Below are 23,241 nucleotides of genomic sequence, written 5' to 3'. Positions count from 1 at the left end.
AGGCCGGGCGGGCGGTGGTCACCTACGGGCTCCCGTGTCGGCCCCAATGATCCCAGAGTCACAGGCACAAGGAAGAGGCTCTGAGGCGCCAAGGCCAACATCTTTTTTATTTTCAACTTTATTTCCAACTTCAAACTTCATTATAAAACTTGTCAAACAAACATGTCAAAAACAACTAAAAACAAATCATAGCTGATATCCAGAAACTGCAGCACTATGTTGGTAAAGGCTCTCTTCACATTACCAGAGAAAGAACTAGACCTCCTCTTCCTCCCCCAAAGCTTCGTTGGTGACTCGAGGACACGATGGGACACTCTTTCCGACGCAGGAGAAAAGCGGAAGAAAAGCTGCTTGCTTCCATCAGCGTGGAAGACGCGAAGACCACGGGGTGCGGGCGAGGGTGCCAGAGGCCGCCAGCGTCACCGTCACGTTCACGGAGCAAAGTCACACACGGCGCCCACGGCAACGCAGGACAACACCGCGGACCCGTGTCTCGTCTACAAGATGCATCGACGCCCCAGACGCTCCGTTCGATCCCCCACAGTTAAGATCCCGAGAACAATTTAAATACAATCTTTTAGTGAATCTGCTACTGGTCCGTTACAGGACAATTAATTAGGAGACTACACCGACTAGAACTTCACAGCTACGGCTGCCCCGCGCACCTCCGTTAAACAAAAATAAAACTAAAACGGACCAATGACTAAACAAAATAGACTCTTCCCTTCAATTATCTGTAGATCAACAGGCTTCTAAAGAGGAGCGCCGCCCCCCGTCACGGGGAGGAGCGTTGGTGAAGACAAGGGACGTACGAGCTACAGACGTACGACATTATATGTGTACAGCTACACATATAAACAGCGTGGCCTCACCCGTAGCAAAATCATGGTTTTATCTTAAAAAAGTCAAAAACGTACAAAAATATTAGCCCGAAATGGCAAGTTTTCAAAAACCAATCTGTGTAAAAATGTTTAAATAGCGCTGTGACTCCAAAAATATATGTTCTATTTTTTTTTCTATCTGCAACAGTTTATAAAGGCAAAACGGACACCTGCGCGTGAGGTAGCAAAGCCAAATCCGCCAGCTTTGGGTTAAGGAAAACACCCCTCCTGGGTCTTACCAGCATCTTTTAGACAACGTCAAGTGAATTCTAATGGTTTCACAATTTTTAATCGACAGGTATGACTTTATAAAATTTAATTTAAAATACTGCAAACGTTTTCGTTAAAAAGATCCTTAGTCCTAACGCTTATTTCACATTCAAAATACTGTACAGAAAGACCTGCAGTCCCCATATATTACATAAAATCTGTGTACTTACACTTTCCGGCGCAGTTCCAGAAGCGGAGGGTAAGCGAACTGCTGAGGGTCTCCCTTCATCTGCCCCTGCGAACGGCCCCGTCCCCGCTCACGGCAGCGGACACGGGACCCGAGTCCTCTTTCAAACCCCGTCGCCCACGAATGATTTACTTCAAAAGCAAGCGGACGCGAGTTCTCTTCACGAGACGTGGACGAGGCTCCACGGGGCGGCCGGTGTCACTTCGGAAACACGAGGACAGAACGAAACAGTCACAGCTGGAAAGTCCTGGAGACCCACAGACGTCACCGGGATTGTCTCAGTGCATCTTCAAGGACGGCCCGTCTCCCGGCACAAAGCAAATCCCAACGATCCCCCTTGTCCTCCGTCCGGCGTCAGGACCGAGTGGCCGCAGGCGTGGCTGCGTTCAAAGACCACCGGGCCCCCCGGTCCGGACTCAGAAAGAAAAGTAAGACCCCGTCGGTGCGACAGGTGAAGATTCGCTCCGGAGCCTTCTCTTGGTCTCCCGGGGAAGCCGCGGGGCAGGCGCGTGGGCGGCTAGTACACGCGGGGCAGGATACGGTAGGGCACCCGCCGGCAGTACTGCTCCCACGCCAGGCCGTACCGCCTGCGGCAGTGGCGCTCGTCGCGGGCCTCCCGGTGCACCAGCAGCACGGTGAAGTAGGCGACGTAGAAGTACGGCAGAGCGTGACCGAAACCTGGGTCACGGCACAAGCGTCAGTGACGTTTCCGATCCCTACGCGACATTCCCCCCAGCCCCCCCCAGGTGAACCGCGAGATTCCCCAGGGCCCCGCCCCCCCACCCCCGCCTCGACTCTGCCCGCCGCGCTCACCACAGGGGAGGGACCACGCCAGGGCCATGAGGAGGTCACCCAAGTAATTGGGGTGGCGAACAAAGCCCCACCATCCAGAAACCAGAAGGTCTTTTCCCGTCGAAGTGTGAATGGTTTTCAAATCTAGGTGAAAGTGAAAAGACATTTATAATCACCTCTAGACAGACGGACGTAAAATCTTTATGTAACGTAAACATCATAAATATAAACCCGTACTTACGTGCAAGCTTTGGATCAGCGGGATTTTTCCGGAATGCGTTTTTCTGAGAATTTGCACGTCGGAAGATTACATATCCACAAACTGTAATGTTTTTAAAATCTCGTGTTAACAATTTAGATACGATCTAATATTTAAAAGCATCAGTGATTCCACTTAGGAATTCTGTGCTTTGAGGAAATTTCCAAAGTAGAGAATACTCTGCTCTCTTCAGGAACAATTAAAGGGGCGCCCGGGGGGCTCAGTCGATTGAGTGTCTGACTCTTGATCTTGGCTCAGGTCGCGATGTCACGGTTTGCGGGATCGAGCCCCGTGTCAGGCTCTGAGCAGACACTGTGGAGCCTGCTTGGCATCCTCTCTCTCCCCCTTTCTCTCTGCCCCTCCCCTGCTCGCATGCTCTCTCTCAAAATAAATAAACATTTTTTAAAAACTCAAACCCCTGTCACCTCAGGACATCAAGAGAGGAGTATCCTGAAATGTCACTACTGTACCGCTTTCCTCATCCACCGGGGGACACAAAACCAACCGATACGGTGCCACCCACAGACGAACGCTAATCCCGCCCCGGTTAGAACCACAGCAGTACTGGGGCCCGCTGCTGCTGTCACACCCACGAGCCAGAACACGGACGCCGCCCGGATCCGAAGCAGGACGAGAACCTGCACGTACACGCACACACGGAATCCCCCTGCACGCCGACGGCTTTCGTCCGGATTTCAGAGCGTCAGATTGAGAGGCCCTGACCAACAACCACTGGCCGTTAGCCCTCGAGTCTGTCTGTCAGTCCCCCATAGCGTGGGAAGGAACGACTCCCCGTCTGTTGCTGACCTGTAAACTACGCGGACCGCCTCGAGTGATACGCAGGAGCCGAACCAATGTTGAAACTGAACCTTAATTTTAACCCTCGCCTTAAATCTCCTCTTCTCCCCGGGATGCCAATCAGAGCAGCAAAACTCCCTATATTTGGAGGTCGCGGTAATTTTCCTGCCCCGCCCCCGCTGGAGGCATTTACCAAACACGTCACAGAAGAGCCGCACGTGACACTCAGCCAAGACCACCCGCGATGCTCCTCGGCTCCGGCCAGGCTGCCCTCCCCGGCTTCCGCATGTCCCCCCCCCCCCCCCCGTCACCCGATCCCACTTTACCCGCTACAGTTTACACTTCAGATCGAGCACCTTCCCCCACCGAGGCCACTCGGACCGCTATTCCCCTGAGACCAGTCCCGACCGCCTTCGACTCGGACCGCTATTCCCCTGAGACCAGTCCCGACCGCCTTCGACACGGCCGCAGTGGGCGGCGGGCCCCCCACTTGTGCTCGTACGCGTCGCCCCGCGCCTGAGGGCAGTCCGGGCTGGCACAGCAGGACCAGACTTCCTGCTTTTCAAGACGCCCACCAGAAAGAGCGGCCGCTGCAAAGAAAAACCACCCCAGGAACGAAGCACCCATTCTCTCTGCAAGGCAAGCGTCTTTTCAAATGACTCATCAAACCACTTACTTCACACCTGAGCTAATCACGTCCCTCTCCGAGGGCGCGTTGTGAATAGGCCCCTACGAGAGCCCAAGAGACTCCGTGCGCGACATTTAACCCACAGAGGTCGGCACTCACGTTTCAGGGCGATGATGAGAGAGGCCATCGGCCAAGACACTTCATTTGGGTGGCCGACCAGATAAAAGGCTTGGAAGCTGTAGATGAAGGGAACCCACACTAGGTCTCCGAACGCCAGCATGAACCCAAACCCGTCGTGGGTGATGTCCATGGTTGTCAACAGTGCTTCCTGTTAGGAAAGAGAGGGAAAGGCAAATTTTAAGAACGTCTGGGGAGGGGGGCGGGGCCGCCTGGGTGGCTCAGTCGGTTGACTCTTGATGTCGCCTCAGGTCACGATCCCAGGGTCGTGGGATCAAGCCCCGCATCAGGCTCTGTGCTGACAGTGCGGAGCCTGCCTGGGATTCCCTCCCCCTCTCTCCCCCCGCCCCTCCACTACTCGCACACTTTCTCGACAACAACAACAAAACACTTGGGGAATGAAAATGCTGTGTTCCAAGTGTTCAAACAAAGCACCGGTTCACAAACGGATGCAGGGCTCTGGGAGGGCACAGCAGCTGCAAGTTATAGAAGAGGGGAGGGGCGCCGGGGGCTCAGGTGGTTAAGCATCTGACTTTCCGCTCAGGTCACGATCTCACGGTTTGTGGGTTCGAGCCCCGTGTCAGGCTCTGCACTGACAGCTTGCTCAGAGCCTGGAGCCTGCTTCGGATTCTGTCTCCCTCTCTCTCTGCCCCTCCCCTGCTGGCACTCTCTCTCTTTCTCTAAAACAAATAAACATAAAAAAAAAGGCGGGGGGAAGAGGGGTTCTGGTTCCTGGGCCCGTGTCCCTCACCAGGTCACTTTGCCGCCTTCATCTCCGCTCACGGTACCCTCTCATCCCACGATCTGGAAATGACACGTGTCCAAAACGCCTCTCATGCTTCCCGCCTTCACCCGGGCCGTTCCCCGACCTCGGCCTCCGGCTCCCCAGTCACCCCCCAGCTGCCTCCCCTGGACCCCCCAGACGAGGCGCTTGTCGGATGCCGCACCCGCTCACAGTGGGCGTGCCAAGTCCTCACTCTGGCAGGGACCCCAGGTCTCCAGCTCGTCACCGTCACCCCAGCACGCGGCGCACGGCTGGCGCGCTACACAGTCAGCATTTTCGGCGTTTGCTGGAGGAATGACGACACCGCCGGCTGCCCCGTATCAACCCCGCGTGCACCCGTCTCCCTTCTGATCACAACACACGGGATGCCCCTGCTTCCCCCTCCGCTGATGATGCAGGAACAGGGTTTGACCCGCACACGCAAGCCGCCAGATCACCGCTGGGCCCAGACACCTGCAGGCCGGACTCCAGATCGGAGACGCCACTGAGGTCAAACTCAGAAGGCCCGGCCCGAGGGAATGTCTAACCACCTCCAACCTCGGGCCACGCGGCTGACGCAGGAAAAGCAGGGAGCAAGCTCCACTGAGGGGTCCGAGGCCCAGGTGAAAGGAAAAGGTGGGAACTCCAAAGACCCCTTTCTTCCAGAAAGCAAGCAAATGGACCATGGAATGGAAAACCGAAGTCACAACCTCCGGGCCCTCAGGCCACACTCAAGAGCGCCGATCCCCGTGCACGATCCCCGTGCACACAGGCTCTCAGGACCTGCCATCCGATCTCCCGGGAGCCAGCAGCCTGGTGCACAGGACAGGAGCAGGGACGAGCTGTCGGGCAGCCACTGCCTGGTCAGGCGCTCCCAGGACAGCCTTGCAGACAGAGGGAAGTCACTTCTACCTAATTACCGTCCTCCGTTCCCTCAGGTCAACCAACTAACAAGAAGGGGAGTCAGCCTCACTGCCCGGCCACAGCCAGATGCCAGCGAAAATCATCAAGTCAAGCCCCTTTGTCCACAGAGCTGGGGCACTGATGACACACAGGGAAAACCACCCCCAACTCCAGTGCTCGACCCCCAGGACCTGCGACAAACCGCCCTCACAGAAATCAACAGAAGTCACCGTTCGGCGAAATCTCTGGAACACATGAATTTCTAGCGAGGGCCACGGTGACTCCCACCGCGTGACAGCAAGCTAGAAGAATTGCTCATCGCTGAAACGCCACCAGAAAGGAGTGTAAAGAGACATCTCTGTGACACCCAAGCAATAGTGAAGCATCACCGGGCTCCTGAGACGGAAGGTGCCGGCCCCCTGGGAGCTGCCGACTGCACCACAGCGGAGGACACCCACCCGCAAGTCCTGTGGGGGGGGACCTGGAACCTTCTGAGGCCCCAGCGGCGGGTGCCCCACGGGCCTGCAGTGCTCAGAGCGCAGAGCCAGGAGCTTGACAAAATCCGTACCCCGGCTACTCGTAGCTGAGGTTTATTTACCTTGAAAGGCCCTGACCGAACAAGAGGCAGATTACGGAAATAGCAACGTGACGCTTTCCGAGTCACCCTGAGCGACTCCGTGACCCGGTGCAGCAGCCAAGCCTCCGACTCGAGAGGTCAACACACTGTTGTGAAGACTGACTCGGACGTGGTGATGTAGGGAGGCCAGTTTTGTTTTTATTAAGTTTACTTAGAAGGCGGGGCAGAGAAAGAGCGGGAGAGAGAATCTCAAGCAGGCTCCACGCTGTCTGCACATATCCTGACGTGGGGCTTGAACTCACGAACTGTGAGATCATGACCTGAGCCGAAATCAAGAGGTGGATGCTTAACCGACTGAGCCACCCAGGTGACCCTGATTTTGTTTTTAAAACCGGAAGAAAACTCAACTTGAAACCTGGAGGCACAGGGGCGCCTGGGTGGCGCAGTCGGTTGAGCGTCCGACTTCAGCCAGGTCACGATCTCGCGGTCCGTGAGTTCGAGCCCCGCGTCAGGCTCTGGGCTGATGGCTCGGAACCTGGAGCCTGTTTCCGATTCTGTGTCTCCCTCTCTCTCTGCCCCTCCCCCGTTCATGCTCTGTCTCTCTCTGTCCCAGAAATGGATGAAAACGTTGAAAAAAAAAATTAAAAAAAAAAAAAAAGAAACCTGGAGGCACAGGTTACAAAGGTAACAGGAAATTGATAAAGTAAAACAGGCCTGAGGAATACGTGATTTTTAAAGGGAACATATTGAAACAAAGATTAGGAAAATATAAGCCAGTCTTCAAGAACTAGAAAACACTGATCAGACTTTTTTTGTTGTTTTTAACGTTTTACATTTGAAAGAGAGAAAGAGACAGAGCATGAGCAAGGGAGGGGCAGAGAGATGGAAACAGAATCTGAAGCAGGCTCCAGGCTCCGAGCGGTCAGCACAGAGCCCGACGTGGGGCTCGAACTCACGAACCACGAGATCACGACCTGAGCGAAGCCGGACGCTCAACCGGCTGAGCCACCCAGGTGCCCCAAAAACACCGATGACGTCTCCATGTGCCAGTAAGGGCACGTGTTAGGAGCTCAGCTTTACTTACACCGTTTCCCTGGTTATCACGACTCCTCATTTAAGATGCATCCGACGGGAGCTATTCTGTACATTCTGAAGCACCACCACCAAAACACCTTCGCTATTTAAGAACCGGCTGCCGCCTGACGATCCAAAGAGCAGGACCCTAACTCCGTGCTGATCTATCCGTCCACGTTCGTTTGACACGGTAATTAAGAAATTAGGATTTATTTATAGGAACCGGACACACGCACAGATCTTAAATACTTCGCGCCAAGGAGCAGCTGATGCACACGCTCACCACGCCGCGTGGACGGGCGCCCCGCCTCCTCCCAGCAGCCCTCCTCACCCCGTGTCGGAGGCCGCTCGCCCACACTCAACGCCGCCAGACCCGAGGGCCTCTGCCCCTAAGATGACTTACCTCGTTCCAGAGCGCGTCCACCACATACAAGAGCTGGAAACTGTTAACCAGAGTCATCGCTAAGGACGGGGCAGCTCGGTTCTGCAGCCTCATCTCAGCCAGAAGCATCGCCAGGTTCACCACCACCTACAAGAAAAGGGGCAGGTGCGGCCTCAGGGCGCCGCCCAGACCCGTAGCAACAACAGCGACCTGCAGGGGTGACGCCAACACCACGAACCCGGGAGCGGCACTCCGGGAAGGACCCCCGGTCGCCTCCCCGGTACTCCGGTCAGAACTACGTCACTCACTCCAGTCGTGAGGACGCGACGGCCCCTGACAAAGTACGTGACCGGCGCTCTGCAGATGTCACGGTCACGAGAGGCAGGGAAAGACTCAGGAGACAAAGCTGAACCGCAACCACAGGCTCGAAGGGCCTTCGAGAGAGGGGCCCAGGACAGAAAAGGGCCAACGGTGGAGGAAGGGGGGGGGGGGGAGGCAGAAAGAAGGCCTGGGGATTCAGCTACTATCACTGTGACAGTGGGAATCTGCCCGGCGGATACGGACACAGGGGGAGAGTGAGGTGCCAAAGGGAATCCTGACTGTGTGTCTGCAACCCTCCCACAGGTCTACGATTGGGTCAGAATGCATTTTCTTTTCTTTTTAAAGACAGGGAAAATATATTTTTTCTCACGTGAATTCACCTACATGATCACCTTCCTACCTAAATATACCGATATAAGCAAAATAAAACAAACTCTCCATCTTTAATCACCTGGAACAGGGCACCTTAACCCTGTGCACTCTACTTACGGGAACAACAATACTTGAAATACAGACTCATGGAAAGCTGTAATCACTCCTAAAAAAATACCACCTCCCACTTTAAGTTGTCTAAAAATCTTTTCTAAACACAAGACTAATTTGTACTCCTGAACTGAATTTAAAAACAAAGAAGACATACCCATCCAATCAATCCAGGGCGCAATTCACAAAAGTATTTGAGGTCAAAAGTACCGATCCGAGGATTCAATTCACGGCCGATGAAGAAATCATAGATGGCATTTCCTGGAAAGGGAAAAGTTCTTACCCAAACAGTATGGCAACTGTGAGGCTTTAAAATAAGCCCTGCTGTCTGCCGTCCAGGGTCCCAGTTCAGCCTCTCAGGGAGCCCGGCAGGCGCCGGCGTGGGCAGGCGGGCACAGAGGCGAGGACCGAGGAGGCCGGAGGGTGCCCACCCTGGCTGGAAGCCGCTAGGCCCCTAGGGCCAGGTGGCCTGATTTTAAGGGAACTGGAGCTTTTTTTAAAACAAAGACTCACAATTTTTTAAAATAAGCAACCTGAGTTTTTAAAATATTTGAATACTTGAAGGTCAGAATCAACCAATGTATAATCTCTGTTATTTTGGGTCGTTTTGAGGATGTTTATGAGACCAAAAAAGAAAACTGTCATAAACTGTGATGCTAAGTTACTAAAATGTCAGTTACTATAATAAAAAAGTTACTAAAATAAACTGTCATCAAGTGACTGAAAAAGGAACAGAGATGAATAGGAAAGTCGGAAAAAACAGCGAATAGATTCTTTCCCTTTAAGCGTATCTTCCTTCCCATTTTTTTTCCATCCTGTTATTTCTTCCTCCTCATCATGGCTGTGACCTGGAGCTGGCGGGGGGCGGGGGGGGGGTGCTTACCGGAGCTGGAGGGGGCCAGGGCACCGGGAGGTGCCCCCGCCGCCCGCACCGCCAGGTAGACACTCAGGCCCAGGGAGAAGGCGGCAGCGGCCAGCGCGAACTGAAGGAAGTGGCTGTACACGTAGTACAGGTCCGCGCCCCAGAAGACGGCTGCTCCTATGACCGCGGACGTCAGGAGGAGAGCACAGAACCCTTTAAAGAGAAAGAGAAAACGTGCACGTGACACCCGGGCTTCGCAAGATCCACACCCTGAGAAAACACCGCAACGTTATTGCTTCCGAGCTTACTCGCACGAATCGGGCTCAGAACACACGAGCGGGCAAGCAGACAACGCCCCGGTCTTCAATACAGACGCTGGATCCCTCATACGGGTCAAGTATTTTAATTTGTTTTTGAAGTTTATTTATTTTGAGACAGAGACAGCGCGAATGGGGAAGGGGCAGAGAGAGGGAGAGAAAGGGTCCCAAGCAGGCGCTGTGCCCACCTTGGAGCCCGATGTGGGGCTCGAACCCACAAAACCGTGAGATCATGACCTGAGTCAAGACAGGAGTCGGACGCTTAACCAAATGAACCACCCAGGTGCCCCGGGTTTTCCAATATTTTAATAGTTCATATGCTATTCGTTTTCACTGTGAATCATCACTATGTGCTTTTCATAAAAACAAAGCTAAAAGTGCACAGAAATTCACTATTAAACAGCAGAGAAGAATCTCAAAATTCACATAATCCTAACCTTCGGGCCCAAATCAGTAACAGAGCTGTGCACAATCCGCGGGGCGATCTTGGCAGTTACACCAGTGTACTTTTACCTGAAACGCCTTACCCGCGATGGTTCCAGAAGATCCTAGCTACATCCCACCTCCCGGGGAACAGATCCCAGGACCCTGGCCTCAGAGAGCCCAGTGCGCACAGGCCATCGGGTCACAGGCAACTCCCGACTCCACAGCGCCCGTGAGGCCCGTGAGGCCCGCGTGTGCCCGGCCTGCCTCTTCCGCGAGCCAAAGCAGGAGTCACGCGTCCGGAGGGAGCGCCCCAAGAGCCGCCACGCTCGGATCGACAAGCAAACAGAAGAGAGGCGGCCGCGGCTCCCGCACGAACTCTAACACGGCGGCTCCCGTGCAGCACTGCGCGGTCTCTGGGCCACCGTCTAGACCCGCCTGCGCCGCATGCCAGGTTTTGGCCCTAGGGTAACTCCGAACGGTTGTAACTTTCCCTTCAGCTTTTTAAACCATTCGTTCACTCTCGTAAAATGTAGGAATGTTAAAGGAAAACGGCAGCAGACGGAACAGCTTCCTGCCCTGTGGCCCACGTGCATTAAAATGAACCCTTCACGATGTCCTGGGCGCTTCCTGTGTGAGGGGCAAAATCTCACGAACAGAGACCGAGGACGACGGAGGCAGAGGAACCAGACGGGGAATCTGGAATCTGAAAGAGAAGGACCGGGCAGCTGGTCCGGCGGGCTGCCATCCAGCTCGCGCCCTGTCGGAGGGGCCACGGTCCCTCACAGGGGACTGAAAACAGAAAGCAGGACTTTTTACAAAAGAAGGCAGTCAGCGCCCAGGAAGAACCCACAAAGATCAAGAGACCAGAGGGCAAGAAGAACCTCCCCACCGTCCCGACTCAGCCTCACTGGTTCTAACAGCAGCAAATCTGGGAAGTCTGTGGACGCCCGACAGCGGCAAGTGAGTGTTGAGCACCCACCACGGGTCGGGCACTGAGCTGGGCTCGGTGTTTTCCACACGGCACAAAAGGCACCTACGGGATCTTCAGCTGCCCCTTGAGAATCCAGCAGAAGACTTCACAAAGCAGGCGCTAAATAAGCCACAGGATAAAGTACCCACGGTTAGAAAGGTAAAAAGTGACAGGACTGGGGCGCCTGGTGGGGTTGAGCATCTGCCTTCGGCAGTTCGTGAGTTCGAGCCCCCCATGGGGCTCTGCTGACGGCTCAGAGCCTGGAGCCTGCTTCCGATTCTGTGTCTCCCTCTCTCTGCCCCTCCCCCACTCACGTTCTGTCTCTCTCTAAAAAACAAACATAAAAAAGAAAAAAGAAGCGATAGGAATAGGATTGAAAAGGCCAAGAATGAGAATGTACAATGTAATTCCCAAGGAAAGGAGGACAGTCTACACAGTCCTGTTAAAGTGGAAAACCCTTTAGGGAGAACTCTCCTAAGAGTAGGGCAGCCGTACCCGACGGAGGTACAGACCTGCCCGGTGCTCACAGCCGACAAGCCTCCTGCAGGCCAGCCCCCTGCCCGGCACCAGGGGTCCCCAGGGACCCACAACCAAGGCCCCCGGCCCGGGACTGTCGGGGAGGCCCATAAACAGGATGATGGGGACAGAAAGAGAGCACTGGGTCACACAGGGGAACGTGGAGTCACCGGAGCGCACCCGAGACCGGTGGAACACCGAACGCTGTCTACCCTGCAATTAAAATAAAATTAAAAACTAAAACTAAAAAAATACATAAAAAGGAGAGAAAGGGACCCGAGGGCTCCTCTGAGCAGAGACGTGACAGGAATGATGCAGCCGCCACAGGACACTTTGGGGACAGTTTTCCAGAAGCAGCACCGTGGACCCAGCCAAGTGACGCCAGAGGCCAGGAGTCGGGGGGTGAGGGGTGGGGGTGGGAGTGGGGGAGGAGTGGCCGAGAAGCCGGAACGGGCCTCCCCAGACCGTGGCGGTGACCCAGGGCGATAAAATATAAACACGGCGACCGGTGACTGTACTAGGAAAATGAAACCGCGTGCCAGGGAGAAGCGACCGGGCGCCGTCCCCGCACCCGCACACCCCCCGCCCGGCTGGACCCGGCTCCCACGGGTGGCGGAGCGCGACGCTCGCAGGCTTCCCGCGCTCACTGGTTGGCGTGAAAACAACAACTCACCGTTGAGTCTGTACTCGAGCCTTCTTCCATCAGCAAGGGGCATTCCTTCCACAACCTCAAAAAGAAGAGAAAGGGATTTTCTTCACCTAAGACTTTAAACAGCCTCGCGTCACACGTCGTCGTCGATTCCCACACGCGGGAGGAGGACCAGGACCCCCGTAGGGAAGGCGGCGGCCAGCGGCAGGCGTCTCGCGGGCACCCGCTGGCCGGCGGAGCCGTTCCGCCAGGATGTCTCCGGCACGCGCCCCGGTGGTAGCGGCGACAGCGGGAACGGCCACCCGCCCCCGCCCCCGCGTGCGCCACCACCGGCTCCGCGTACTTAAAACCCTCTACGATCTCGTCCACCGCTCGCTCCCCACCACTGAGAAAGCAGAGCAGGGGCCTGCGGTCTCCCGTCGGCGAGGACCTCGTGCGCCCGCACCCCCGAAGCCGCGGCCGCCGCCTCGTGTACTTCTCGCTCCTCTACCTACACAGGTGCGCACGCTCGGTCCCTCAACCGTTCCACGTGATCCTTTATCTCCAAGAGACGGGGAGCACTTCGCGCGCGAGGAGCACTCCGTCTCTCCATCGGCAATCGCGCACGGCACACCCGCACCAAAGGTGCTCGACAGACACGCGCCTCCCACGAGAGGAGTCAGAACAAAACCCCCACTCGCCCGACAGCGGCCACAGCTTGCTCCCCAAAATAACTATTCAGAAATGTCGCAATTCATCTTAAACACGAAACACCAGGGGCACGTGGGTGGCCGGGGTTAAGCGTCCGACTCTCGATTTCGGCTCAGGTCACGATCTCACGGTCCGTGAGTTCGAGCCCCGCGTCGGGCTCCGTGCCGACAGGTCAGAGCCTGGAGCCCGCTTCAGATTCCGTGACTCCCTCTCTCTCTGCCCCTCCCCTGCTCACGTTTGTTCTCCCTCTCTCTCAAAAATAAATAAACATTAAAAATTTTTCTTAAAGAAAAGCAAAGATACAGACTGAGGTCCCTGGAACTCGGGAGCTTATCAGTTGAGGGGGGAGGAGGTCCCGGGACAATGAGCCCCACCAGCAGAAACTTACCTTCCCGACTGGCAGCAGGTAGAACAGAGCCTGCATTAAAAACCAGAGGATGTAGACGCCAAACACTCTGGTTTCCCACAAATCCTGCCAGGCCGGCAACGGAGGCGGGAAGTTCAGAAGACTGGGCTCCTTCTGTTTACACATCAACAGCAACAGGCAGAGGCAGGCGGGCAGTCCCAGCATGATGAGAAGCACGCCTGCAGACGAGGCTTGAATTTCAGTCCAGTTTATCTCGCTCTGTCAAGACCCCTTGGGACTTCTGAAGTCAGGACTGGAACCTGGCTAACCGCTGAAAGCGATTTCTAACGGGCCATCACAGACTCCTGGCTGCACCTGCCGTGCCCGGTGGGCAAGTGCCGTGGCCACTGAGGACATCAGCCGCTGGCCAGCACCGGACAGCTGACCTCCGCCCCAGAAACCAGGTTCCAAAACGTGTCAACTCCATCCACTAGGGAGCAGACAAGTTGAGATTCCAGCAAGCTGAAGATCAGAACATCTAAAACCATCAGCCTCCTCTTTTTTAAAAAAGTAAAGCACTCTATACACCTAAGTTTCTAACAGAACAGATTCCCACGTAGCAGGTGCACAGATTCTAGGCACCTCGGGACACCGTCTCTCACAGACCCGCTAGCCCACAGGGTTTGCTTACAAAACACGAAGCAATTAAGCCATGCAGGACTTGGAACCGGCCGAAAGTATTTTCTTTTACTAGCTCATAGGCCGTCACTACTTTCAATCACCGCCCACTTACTAACAGCGAGCGCGGGCCCCCACCCGGCTTGTGACCTGGCCGCCTCACATACCTCCCGAGAAAGGCCTTTCCTTTGGCGCCACTGCCGCGATGGCTCGTGCCCCCACCCCCCCCACACACACACACACACCAAGCAGGGGGCGCTGCCTACCAGGGACTCCCCCAAACTCCAGGTCCTTGGTCTGCGTGGCTGGAGCTTGAGAGGTTTTCAGCGACGCAGATCTTGTCGTGGTAACAATGTTTTCTTCCTTTGAGTCCATTGCTTTTATCTCTTCTCTTCTAGGACGCAGGCTATACTGTGTAGATACGTAACTACGTTCCTCTGACAGATGGAATTTTTCCTAGTTGAAAAATAAAAAAACACTAACTATTTATAGTCAATAATTATCAGGGTGCCTTGGGTGGCTCAGTGGGTTAAGCAGCTGGACTCCGGCTCAGGTCATGATCTCACCGTTCACAAGTTCAAGCCCTGCGCCGGGCTCTGTGCTGACAGCTCAGAGTCTGGAGTCTGCTTCCGATTCTGTGTCTCCCTCTCTCTCTGCCCCTCCCCCGCTCATTCATTTTTTTTCTCTCTCTCAAAAATAAACTTAAAAAATTTTTTAAAAATAAAAAATAAGGGGCGCCTGGGTGGCGCAGTCGGTTAAGCGTCCGACTTCAGCCAGGTCACGATCTCGCGGTCTGTGAGTTCGAGCCCCGCGTCGGGCTCTGGGCTGATGGCTCAGAGCCTGGAGCCTGTTTCCGATTCTGTGTCTCCCTCTCTCTCTGCCCCTCCCCCGCTCATTCATTTTTTTTCTCTCTCTCAAAAATAAACTTAAAAAATTTTTTAAAAATAAAAAATAAACTTATGGTCAGTAATTATCATTAATACCATCACATTAACTCAGGATCTTAATATAGCCGTCTACTAACAAGAATACATTTGTTAAATTATGTTGAGCCTTAATTTAAGGACGGAATTTTAGAAAAGATTGTAAGAAAACACTGGTTTTCAATGTGATTTTTTTTTTTTTAACTTATTTTCAGAGAGAGAGAGAGAGAGCAAGTGAGAGAGACAGCAGGGTTGGGGCACAGAGAGGGAGACAGAGAATCCCAAGCAGGCTCCGTCCGCACTGTCAGCACAGAGCCCAACGCGGGGCTCAAACTCATGAACCGTGAGATCGTGACCTGAGCTAAAACCGAGAGTTGGACGCTCAACCGACAGAGCCCCCCCCAGGCGCCCCTCCAATGTGATTCTTGAGGGAAAGTCACTGTAACAAAGAGGAAAAGCGGGGGAAGAACGGGACACCTCGCACCTCAGCGTGTCTGTGAGGCATGCCACCCCTCTCGGTGCGCTCAGTCTCCCCGTTGTATCTGCTGATGCTATTTCCAAATGGCTTCTAAAATGAAGAAGACGGAATATCGTGAATTTAAGAAAGAATCAGACCTCATTAAACAGAACATGATGTCTGAATGTTGTTATGAAATCAAGCAATAAAACAAAGATTTTCACAGCTTCAACTCTGAAGGATTTCAGCATACTTTTGTTAAAAAGGAAGAGGATTAAAATCGATTCGAATTTCCCAATCTTTAGATGACTGGATTTGACAATATAAATTTCTACACAAGATCTTTCATTTCTTAAACACAATCAGACTGAATGTTTTAATGCCATTGTTCAATGGCAAACACTAACAATGTTTGCTAGGAGTTAGATAAGGTAAAACTCAGTTAGTTCATTCACTGGTTAGGAAAAAGGGGGAAAGACATTCACCGGCCCAAAACAGCCACCAAGGGGAAATTAACAAGCAGCAGGCACTGGGGAAGCCCTGCCCATGACCCACAAACTGCCTCCTTGCTGGGTTCCGGCTGCCGGGCTTCTACTGAGCCCCGCATCCTCTCTGCTTGTGGGTCCCCGGCCGCGAACCTGCATCCTCATCAGGCAGCGGAGAGCATTTATTGCACCGAACAGGGGAAGTGCATCAGCTTGCAAAAGACCTTCCGGGCAACGCGTGGCTGAAATCTGTCACTGAGCTCCCGTCCACATCCCTGATACGTTATCACACTAATAAACCAACAGGAGAAAAGCAAGTTAAAAATGCAAGTATGTCCTCGGGAGGCCCACTGGCGAAGGACGGCAGTGATGTGGTGTCAGACTGTAGCTCCAATCAAAGCCAGACTGAGCGGTGAGAAAGCTCAACGTGTACCTCAGTTTACCAAAGTGCCAACAAGCCGCTCGGCAAATACCTCGCTCTCCGCGGCACGGAGCGACAGCCGTGACCCCGTACTGCGGGAACTCTGCTGGGTGCAAGCTGACAGGACGCTCACGCAGTGAGGCAAGTTACTGCGAAAGGTCACGATGAGGCACCCACGGCAACAAGGTGCAGTGACTGTCACAGCCACACGCAGCACAGCGATGGTCTTTCCCGGGCAACACACCGTCCTCACTCCCGCGGCGGCTCCGCGGTGGCCCCGGGCTCCGCCGGGGAGGAGCACGGCCAGCCTGCGACCCTCGGGTCACCAGGACTGGAAGAAGGTCACACTGCAAGAATGTAACGGGCACTAAATGCTACAAATGAAAATGTGACAGAAAGCGGCACGCGTCACCTGCCTGGTAAGGAGAGCCGCTGTCGGACGGAACGTTCGAGCTCACAAGCAATTCTCAGAACGCGAGGTGGAGCGGTGGGCGGACACTCTTTGGCCATCGTGTTGGCCAAAAAAAGAGGCCAATTATGGTAATTCTCAGAATGAGAAAATGGGCATCACACGCCAGATAGTGGTATAAACCTTGCGCAAGCGACCTGGCAGCGTGTATTAAAGGCTTCAAACCCGCACTACCGCCGGCCTGGCGGTTCCGCTTTTAAAAATTTATCTGAAGGAAACATCAGATGTTGTATAAGCATATCTGCTCACCACAGTGCAAATTTAGAGAAGAGGCTAAAAGCCTACCCACAAGGCATTTCAACAATGACGTCACATCTGTAGAATCTGTGGTCTATCCAAACGATACCATACGACAAAAATGACGTACAAAAATATAACGTAGGTTATTCCCAATATATTTTAAAATTTACAAATCTAGCTTCAAAACGGTGTGTATTTCATCCAGCTGCTTAGGGTTATTAAAAGTCTGTGTGCCTTTTACCCAGTAAAGAGGTAATACTAAGTGAACAGAATAAAAGATCATCTTTATTCAATTATTTTTCTTAAAAATCACTACTAGGGGCGCCTGAGCGGCTCAGTCAGTTAAGCGTCCAGTTCTTGATTTCGGCTCAGGTCACCATCTCACGGCTCATGGGACCAAGCCCCACCGATAGTGCAGAGCCTGCTTGGGACTCTCTTTCTCTCTCTCTCTCAAAATTGATAAATAAACTTACAAAAAGAAAATCATTTCTATTTAGCCTGCCATCCGAGACAGCCACCGCACAGGGGCCTACAGGCTTGCACAACGACCTTTCCAAGCTTCAACTGGGAAAGCAACTCCTTTGAAGTTACCGTCGTGGGAGAGAAGTGGTCGAGGGTCAAGGGCAATGACACTGACAGACCAAGAATACGTTTTCAGAACCCAGTGACGTCCCACTGTCGTTTTATACGTGAACATCTATAAACTGTAAAACTTTTTCAGTTCAAGCTACAGTCCTCCTCCATTTCCAACGTGAACACTGCTGTTTTTTAAAACCACAATATTAAAAAACACAATTATTTTTTAAAACCACAGCACTCTCGTAACCAAACCTTCTTTTTCACCGGTAATCAGAGCCTCGCGCTTCCCACTCTTCCCGACCCCCGCGTGAGGGTGTGGCCTTCCCGAGCCGTCGCGTCGGACGGGAGGTCCCCTCGCTGCAGGCAGTCTGGAGGCACGGCACGGAGGGAAGCCTGTTGGGGACCCGACCCCGGACGAGGGCCGAGGCCTCGCGCGAGCCGTGTGCACCCACCAGCACGAGCGGGGTCAACTTCACTTCCAGCACTTCCTTCCTCATCTCCTTAATGTCGGCCTGGTGCGAGGCAGAGGCGGATCGGCGGGAGCTTCGGGGAGGTCGGCCGGGGGATCGGGAGCGGGACCTGGACCTACTCCCTCGGCGTCTGGAGGGAGAGCTGGAGGCTGAGCCGCTCTTCCTTTGCCTGAAGGAAGTCAAGGGCTAGAGAGGGACAAGAAGGCACAGTTTCACCACGAGGCAGACAAGGTACCGTTGGCTCTGAAACCACCCCGGGCCTCAGGCCATCTGAGTGCCCGCTGGGCCCGGCCAATGACACGCGGGACGCACGCGGCCGCTCCACGCCTGACCCTTCTCAGAAGGCAGAGCCACGCGGAGTGACCGCGCCTAAACCAGCGAGCCGTGTGCTTTCCAACCGCACAGATTAGAAGGGCTCCCTCCAGCCCGCTGGGTTAACGGGTGATGGGACCGGGACGGACGGCAAGAAACTCGGTCCTACGGTTTCGCTCTGGGCGACACGCACAGGCAGGTCTGGAAAATGGGCGCGAGGTGCATTACGCTCAGCGACGCCGCACCCCGCCCTTTCCTCTCCCACCTGAGTCCGTGTGGCCCAGGACCGAAGCGTGGCTTGACACTTTTTAAATGATTGCAGACAAGAGCAGAAGGAAAATGCAACTTTGTGACACCTGAGAACCCCTGAAATTCAAATGTCAGTGTGCACAAATGAAATCTTATTGGAACACAGCCACGTGCACCCACTCCCGGCCTGCCCTGCCGGGGGCCGCGCTCACGCTGCGGAAAGATGGCCCAGGAAGCCTAGAACAGTTACTACCTGCCCCTGTCTTCAAGAACATTGCCCCCCCGGGCCACAGGCCACCGGTTCAAGAACCGTTTCTTACTGATCTGTGACAAAAAATGAAATCGAGAACAGATGTGGAGAAATTTTTATAGCATTTTGACAAAGTAATTTTAGGCTTGTTGACTCTAACAATAAAAAGTTGGGGCTTTTACTCTGTATGTCTTTTTCTCCATCCGAAAATAGAGCCATCTTTCCGGGACTTTACATATGATTTCCACCCCTGGGATCAGATCATTTTGAGCCCAGGCGCTCACAGACACGCCGAGAAGCCCCGGGCCAGACTTAAGTCTAATCAGCGTCACTCTCCTGATTAAATCCTTGGTGGTCAGGACGAAGCCCAGACCCCTCCGGTTCTGCTCCCGTTTAACCCACTCCTCGCCCACCACGTTCTTGGCCCTCTGGGTAACCACCCCCGTGGCCCCCCCCCACCCCCAAGCCGTTGGCATGCCGCCCTCCACCCCGAGCTCCCTGTGTGGCCTCGGCACCTGCCCAGGTGTCCCCTGCAAGCCTGAGACTGGGACCACCCCCCACCCCCATGCACAACAGCACCGCCTGCCAAACGTTCCCCCCCCACCCCCCCGGGAGAGGACCCATGGAAGGTCTTCTCCAAGAGGCTGGGAGCCTCCCGGGGACAGGCCGCCGTGCGCAGCCGTGCGTCCCCAGGGCGGACCCGGCGTCCGACCCAAAGCCGAAGCGCGGCCCTGAGCTCAGCCACATCACAGCCCTTCCCGCACCGCGTGACCGCCTCTGGGGGAGCCGAGGGGCACGCACCTTGATGTCACTCTCCTTCAGCTCGAGTTCCGTCCCGTCCTTGTACTTCACGGTGTAGAGCTGGGAGCCGCTGTCATGGCTCAGAATTTCAACTTCGTAGTAAAGCGAGCTCCCGGGCCAGCGACCCCGTACCACCTCCCCGTCGGCGAACTTCCGACTCGGCATCTTCGAACACCAGTCTGAAAAGTCGGAAAGGAAACACCGGCGTCACCGTGGACACGCTTACGTGACTCTTTCTTTCGCAGACTGAGCACTCAGACACGGCCTCCCCAAACGCTTAACTGGTCAAGATCTTAGGACCAGGAAGGCTTCTGGAGGGGAGGAGTCCGACCCTGAAGTGTGCAGGTGTCAACCGGTTTTCCCAAGGACGGAAACGCGGCAGAGCTGGGACCCCCAGAGGCTGTTCTTTCCGCTGCGCGTGTATCAGCTGGAGTCACTTGACCCAGGATGACCTCGCCACCGAGCCACTGTGGTGCCCGCCAGGGACCCACGGCAGCAGGACACGAAGGCACCACGCGCCTTGCGCTTTGCACAACACTTTTGCGCCCAAGTGACCGGATCACTTGTTATACAAGGCACGGCCACAGAGGATGACTTTTCTGATTTATAAATTCCCATGTAGGGCGTGTGGCTCAGTGGGTAGAGCATGCGACTCTTAACCTCGGATCGTAAGTTCAAGCCCACATTGGGCATAGAGCTTACTTTAAATAGAGAAATTCGCATGGTCTTACAAAGGCTTTAAAGTGTATTTAATTTCTAACACATTATCTACATGAAAAACAATAAACCCTAAGAAACCAACCCTCTGGGAAAATCACAGATGTACAATTAACATTCCTACAACCCACCAACAAGGAGAGAACTATTTCCAAATCCGTGGCAAATAGCAAATTTGGGGTTCTTTCATTCAGCCTTCGTCTTACAGCTAAAGTCCCAAATGCATCCCAAGCATCTGTGTCACCCCACGGCCAGCCGGGCGGACCCCCACCACTGTCCTGACTCCCCACCCCCACCCGCCCCCGCCCAGGAAGCCCCGTTCCTCGTTGGAAACCACACACAGTCCGGGAGCTGTCGGCCCCCCTTCCTCAGAGCTCACCCGGCTGCAGGGTGCCTCCAGCTCTCAGGACCGGCAGGTTCCCCCGTCACCCCAGTACCCCCCCACCCCCAGCCTTGTGTCACCGGCCAAACCAGCTGGGCCTGGTCTGAGCAGAGTCACCTTCCTCCCGCCCAACTCGACAACCCCGCCCAGCCCGGCCGTCTGGGCCCACGAACACACACCCCTGGCCCAGCTCCTCCAGGGGTTCAGGAAGGAGAGGGTTACGTTACCCCGCCCGCCCCCGGGGAGAATCTTTCATAAGTGCTGCATTTCTTCACTGTTAATCGCCTGAGAAGGTACTTTACAGGCCTCGGTTGTTTAGAAAGACGGCGGCCAGGCGGGCAGATGAAAGAACCCAGCAGCATACACTAGTGATTAGGGGGCGTCGGGGCTACGTGTAAGCTGGGACAGCGCCCTCTGCCCAGCACCGGCCGAGATGGCATCACCTGGCACCGGATGGGGCGGGGAGAGCGGCTAGGGGGTGAGGTCACAGGGGTCACACCTGGCTGAGGACTCACGGGGAGTGGGGGGAGCAGTAGGGAAGCAGGGGGCAGGGCACATCTCGGGGCACGGAGGAGGGGCACAGAAAGGAAGGTGACAACAGCCAAGTCGGCCTGTTTCAACACTCAGGTCAAGAAAGAGGAAGGAAGCGTGCAGTCTCCTCTGTTCTCTCGCGCCCCTCCCCCTCCCGGGAGCCCCCCCCCCCCCCCACACACACACACCCCGGCCTTGGCTCTGATTCCCTGATGTGGGCCACCGGGGCTGAGAGCCGGCACTTTCCACACGAAGATGCCATTCGTGTCTCCGACAACGCTTCACAGACCTGAAACACACAGCCCCCCCGACTTTTAACAGAGGGTTTGTAAACAGGCCCGTGAGCAGACACAGCACCTTTCTGAACACTTATTTACCAGGACCTTCTGTTACCTGGTTAAATACTCCGGGTTAAACTAATTAAGCTATGCAGTGGATAGGTTAGGTCCCTAAGCTTAACTTAAAAAAAAAAAAAAAAAAGACAACTAAGATTCGGGACTTCCAGCAACATTGGGTCTGGTGGCTGAGACAAAAGGCTGGCCAGCACCCCCTCGGGACACCACCACCTTGTCAGCAAATGCTCCCAAAGATGAAACCAGAAAGGTCTGTGCACCTGCGCTGCGCACACGTCCTCCCACCCCTGTGACCCCGCAGGCCGTCCCAGTAGCACCTCCTGGAGGAGAGCGGCCAGGACGGGACACACGGGCCTCTCTGCCATCACACACGGAGAGGCCTCCCTCCAGTGCGAAAAGAAAAAAGCTGTTGACCGAACACAAAGTCCCCAAGCCACGTGCTTGCTAATTTCACTGCCAAGGCGGCCCCGAAATGGTACCAGTCTCGCACAGACAGCGGGCTGACCGCAGAGCAGGTGCTTGCAAGGGTCTCCCGCCCTCCTCCGCACCCTGCCACGTCCCACCCGACCCGCAGCCGACCGCCTCCCTCCCACAGCTGGGCCCAAGGCAAACACCTGACCGCTCCCAGAGTGACAGAAATGTCCAGAGGGAAGGCCCGGCCGCTGCTGCTCACCCTTCTCCCTCCTCCGGAGACAGCGCTCGGCAACTAAGCGGGCGGCGCAGCCGGGTCTACACACCGGGCCCTGCTCACAGCTGTTGCCCGCGTAACCACCCGCGCTCTGGTGCAGGCGGCAGGTGCGCGCGCCCCGTGCAGGCCTCCCCGGCCAGCTCCCGTCCCCCCGCCCCCAACCGCCGGGCCTTGTCGGGGGGCTCCTTCTGACGCCTTGAAACGGTGAGAACACAGGATCCAGCTGTAGTGAGCAGGGGCGAGCAGCCCGCATCACCTTCCTCTCAGAGCCGGGGGCCGGGGGCAGCCAAGCCGGAGGGCATCCCGGTACCCGCTGTCCCCCGTCCCGCCCGCCAGGCTCCCCCATCCCCGTCGGCGCATCTCCCGTCCCCCCGTGTCTCGTGTCCCCGTACCCCCCCCCGCCAGGCTCCCCCATCCCGGTCGGCGCACCTCCCGTCCCCCGTCCCCCACCTCGTGTCCCCGTCCTGTCCGCCAGGCTCCCCCATCCCCGCCGGCACACCTCCCGTCCCCCCGTGTCTCGTGTCCCCGTCCTGTCCGCCAGGCTCCCCCATCCCCGTCGGCGCATCTCCCGTCGCCCCCGTCCTTGTGTCCCCCGTGTTCCGCGTCCCGCCCGCCAGCGCACCTCCCGTCCCCCACCCCGTGTCCCCGTCCCGCCCGCCAGCCTCCCGCGTCCCCGCCGCCGCACGCAGGGACCCGAGGCCCCACCGCCGCCCTCCCGGCCGACACCGCCGCCGCGCGCCCAAAATGGAGGGACGCGTCCTCGATTCGGATCCACCGCGGCTGCACTTCCGCCGCGGCCCGGCCGACCGCCAGCAGCGGAAGCCGAGGCCGCGCCCCCGCCCCGAGTTGCCGAGAGGCGGGCGCGAAGCGCTCACCTGTGCCGGGCTCCTGCGGGACACGAACGGCTCCGGGACAGTCGCCGAGCAGCACCGGCGGCGGCTCCCGCGCGCACGACACCGCCCGGC

At 55.8% G+C, this 23,241-nt stretch overlaps 1 protein-coding gene across 3 annotated transcripts; it reads right to left on the bottom strand.

The window, feature by feature from the left end:
* Nucleotides 1-88: 88 nt before the first annotated feature.
* Nucleotides 89-23,241, bottom strand: LBR (lamin B receptor). 3 transcript variants are annotated; one of them, XM_047077163.1, is made up of 14 exons: nucleotides 23,152-23,241; nucleotides 19,606-19,784; nucleotides 17,976-18,179; nucleotides 15,357-15,440; nucleotides 14,216-14,405; nucleotides 13,314-13,510; nucleotides 12,260-12,314; nucleotides 9,379-9,570; nucleotides 8,653-8,756; nucleotides 7,713-7,838; nucleotides 3,975-4,143; nucleotides 2,372-2,452; nucleotides 2,152-2,274; nucleotides 89-2,016 (listed from the first exon to the last, which is right to left on the bottom strand). In XM_047077163.1, exons 2-14 carry the CDS (start codon nucleotides 19,768-19,770, stop codon nucleotides 1,856-1,858), a joined length of 1,851 nt encoding a protein of 616 aa, XP_046933119.1. In that variant the 5' UTR covers nucleotides 19,771-19,784; nucleotides 23,152-23,241; the 3' UTR covers nucleotides 89-1,855. The 3 variants fall into 3 exon arrangements, with proteins under 3 accessions (XP_046933119.1, XP_046933120.1, XP_046933121.1); XM_047077164.1 differs by lacking the exon at nucleotides 23,152-23,241 and adding an exon at nucleotides 21,424-22,093; XM_047077165.1 differs by lacking the exons at nucleotides 17,976-18,179; nucleotides 19,606-19,784; nucleotides 23,152-23,241 and adding an exon at nucleotides 15,968-16,105.

Source organism: Lynx rufus, unplaced genomic scaffold (assembly GCF_022079265.1).
Source record: "Lynx rufus isolate CCGP_SWC_20201006 ecotype Redwood Valley unplaced genomic scaffold, mLynRuf1.p SCAF_15, whole genome shotgun sequence".
Lineage (NCBI taxonomy): Eukaryota > Metazoa > Chordata > Mammalia > Carnivora > Felidae > Lynx > Lynx rufus.
This window is presented reverse-complemented; position numbering and strand designations above follow the sequence as displayed.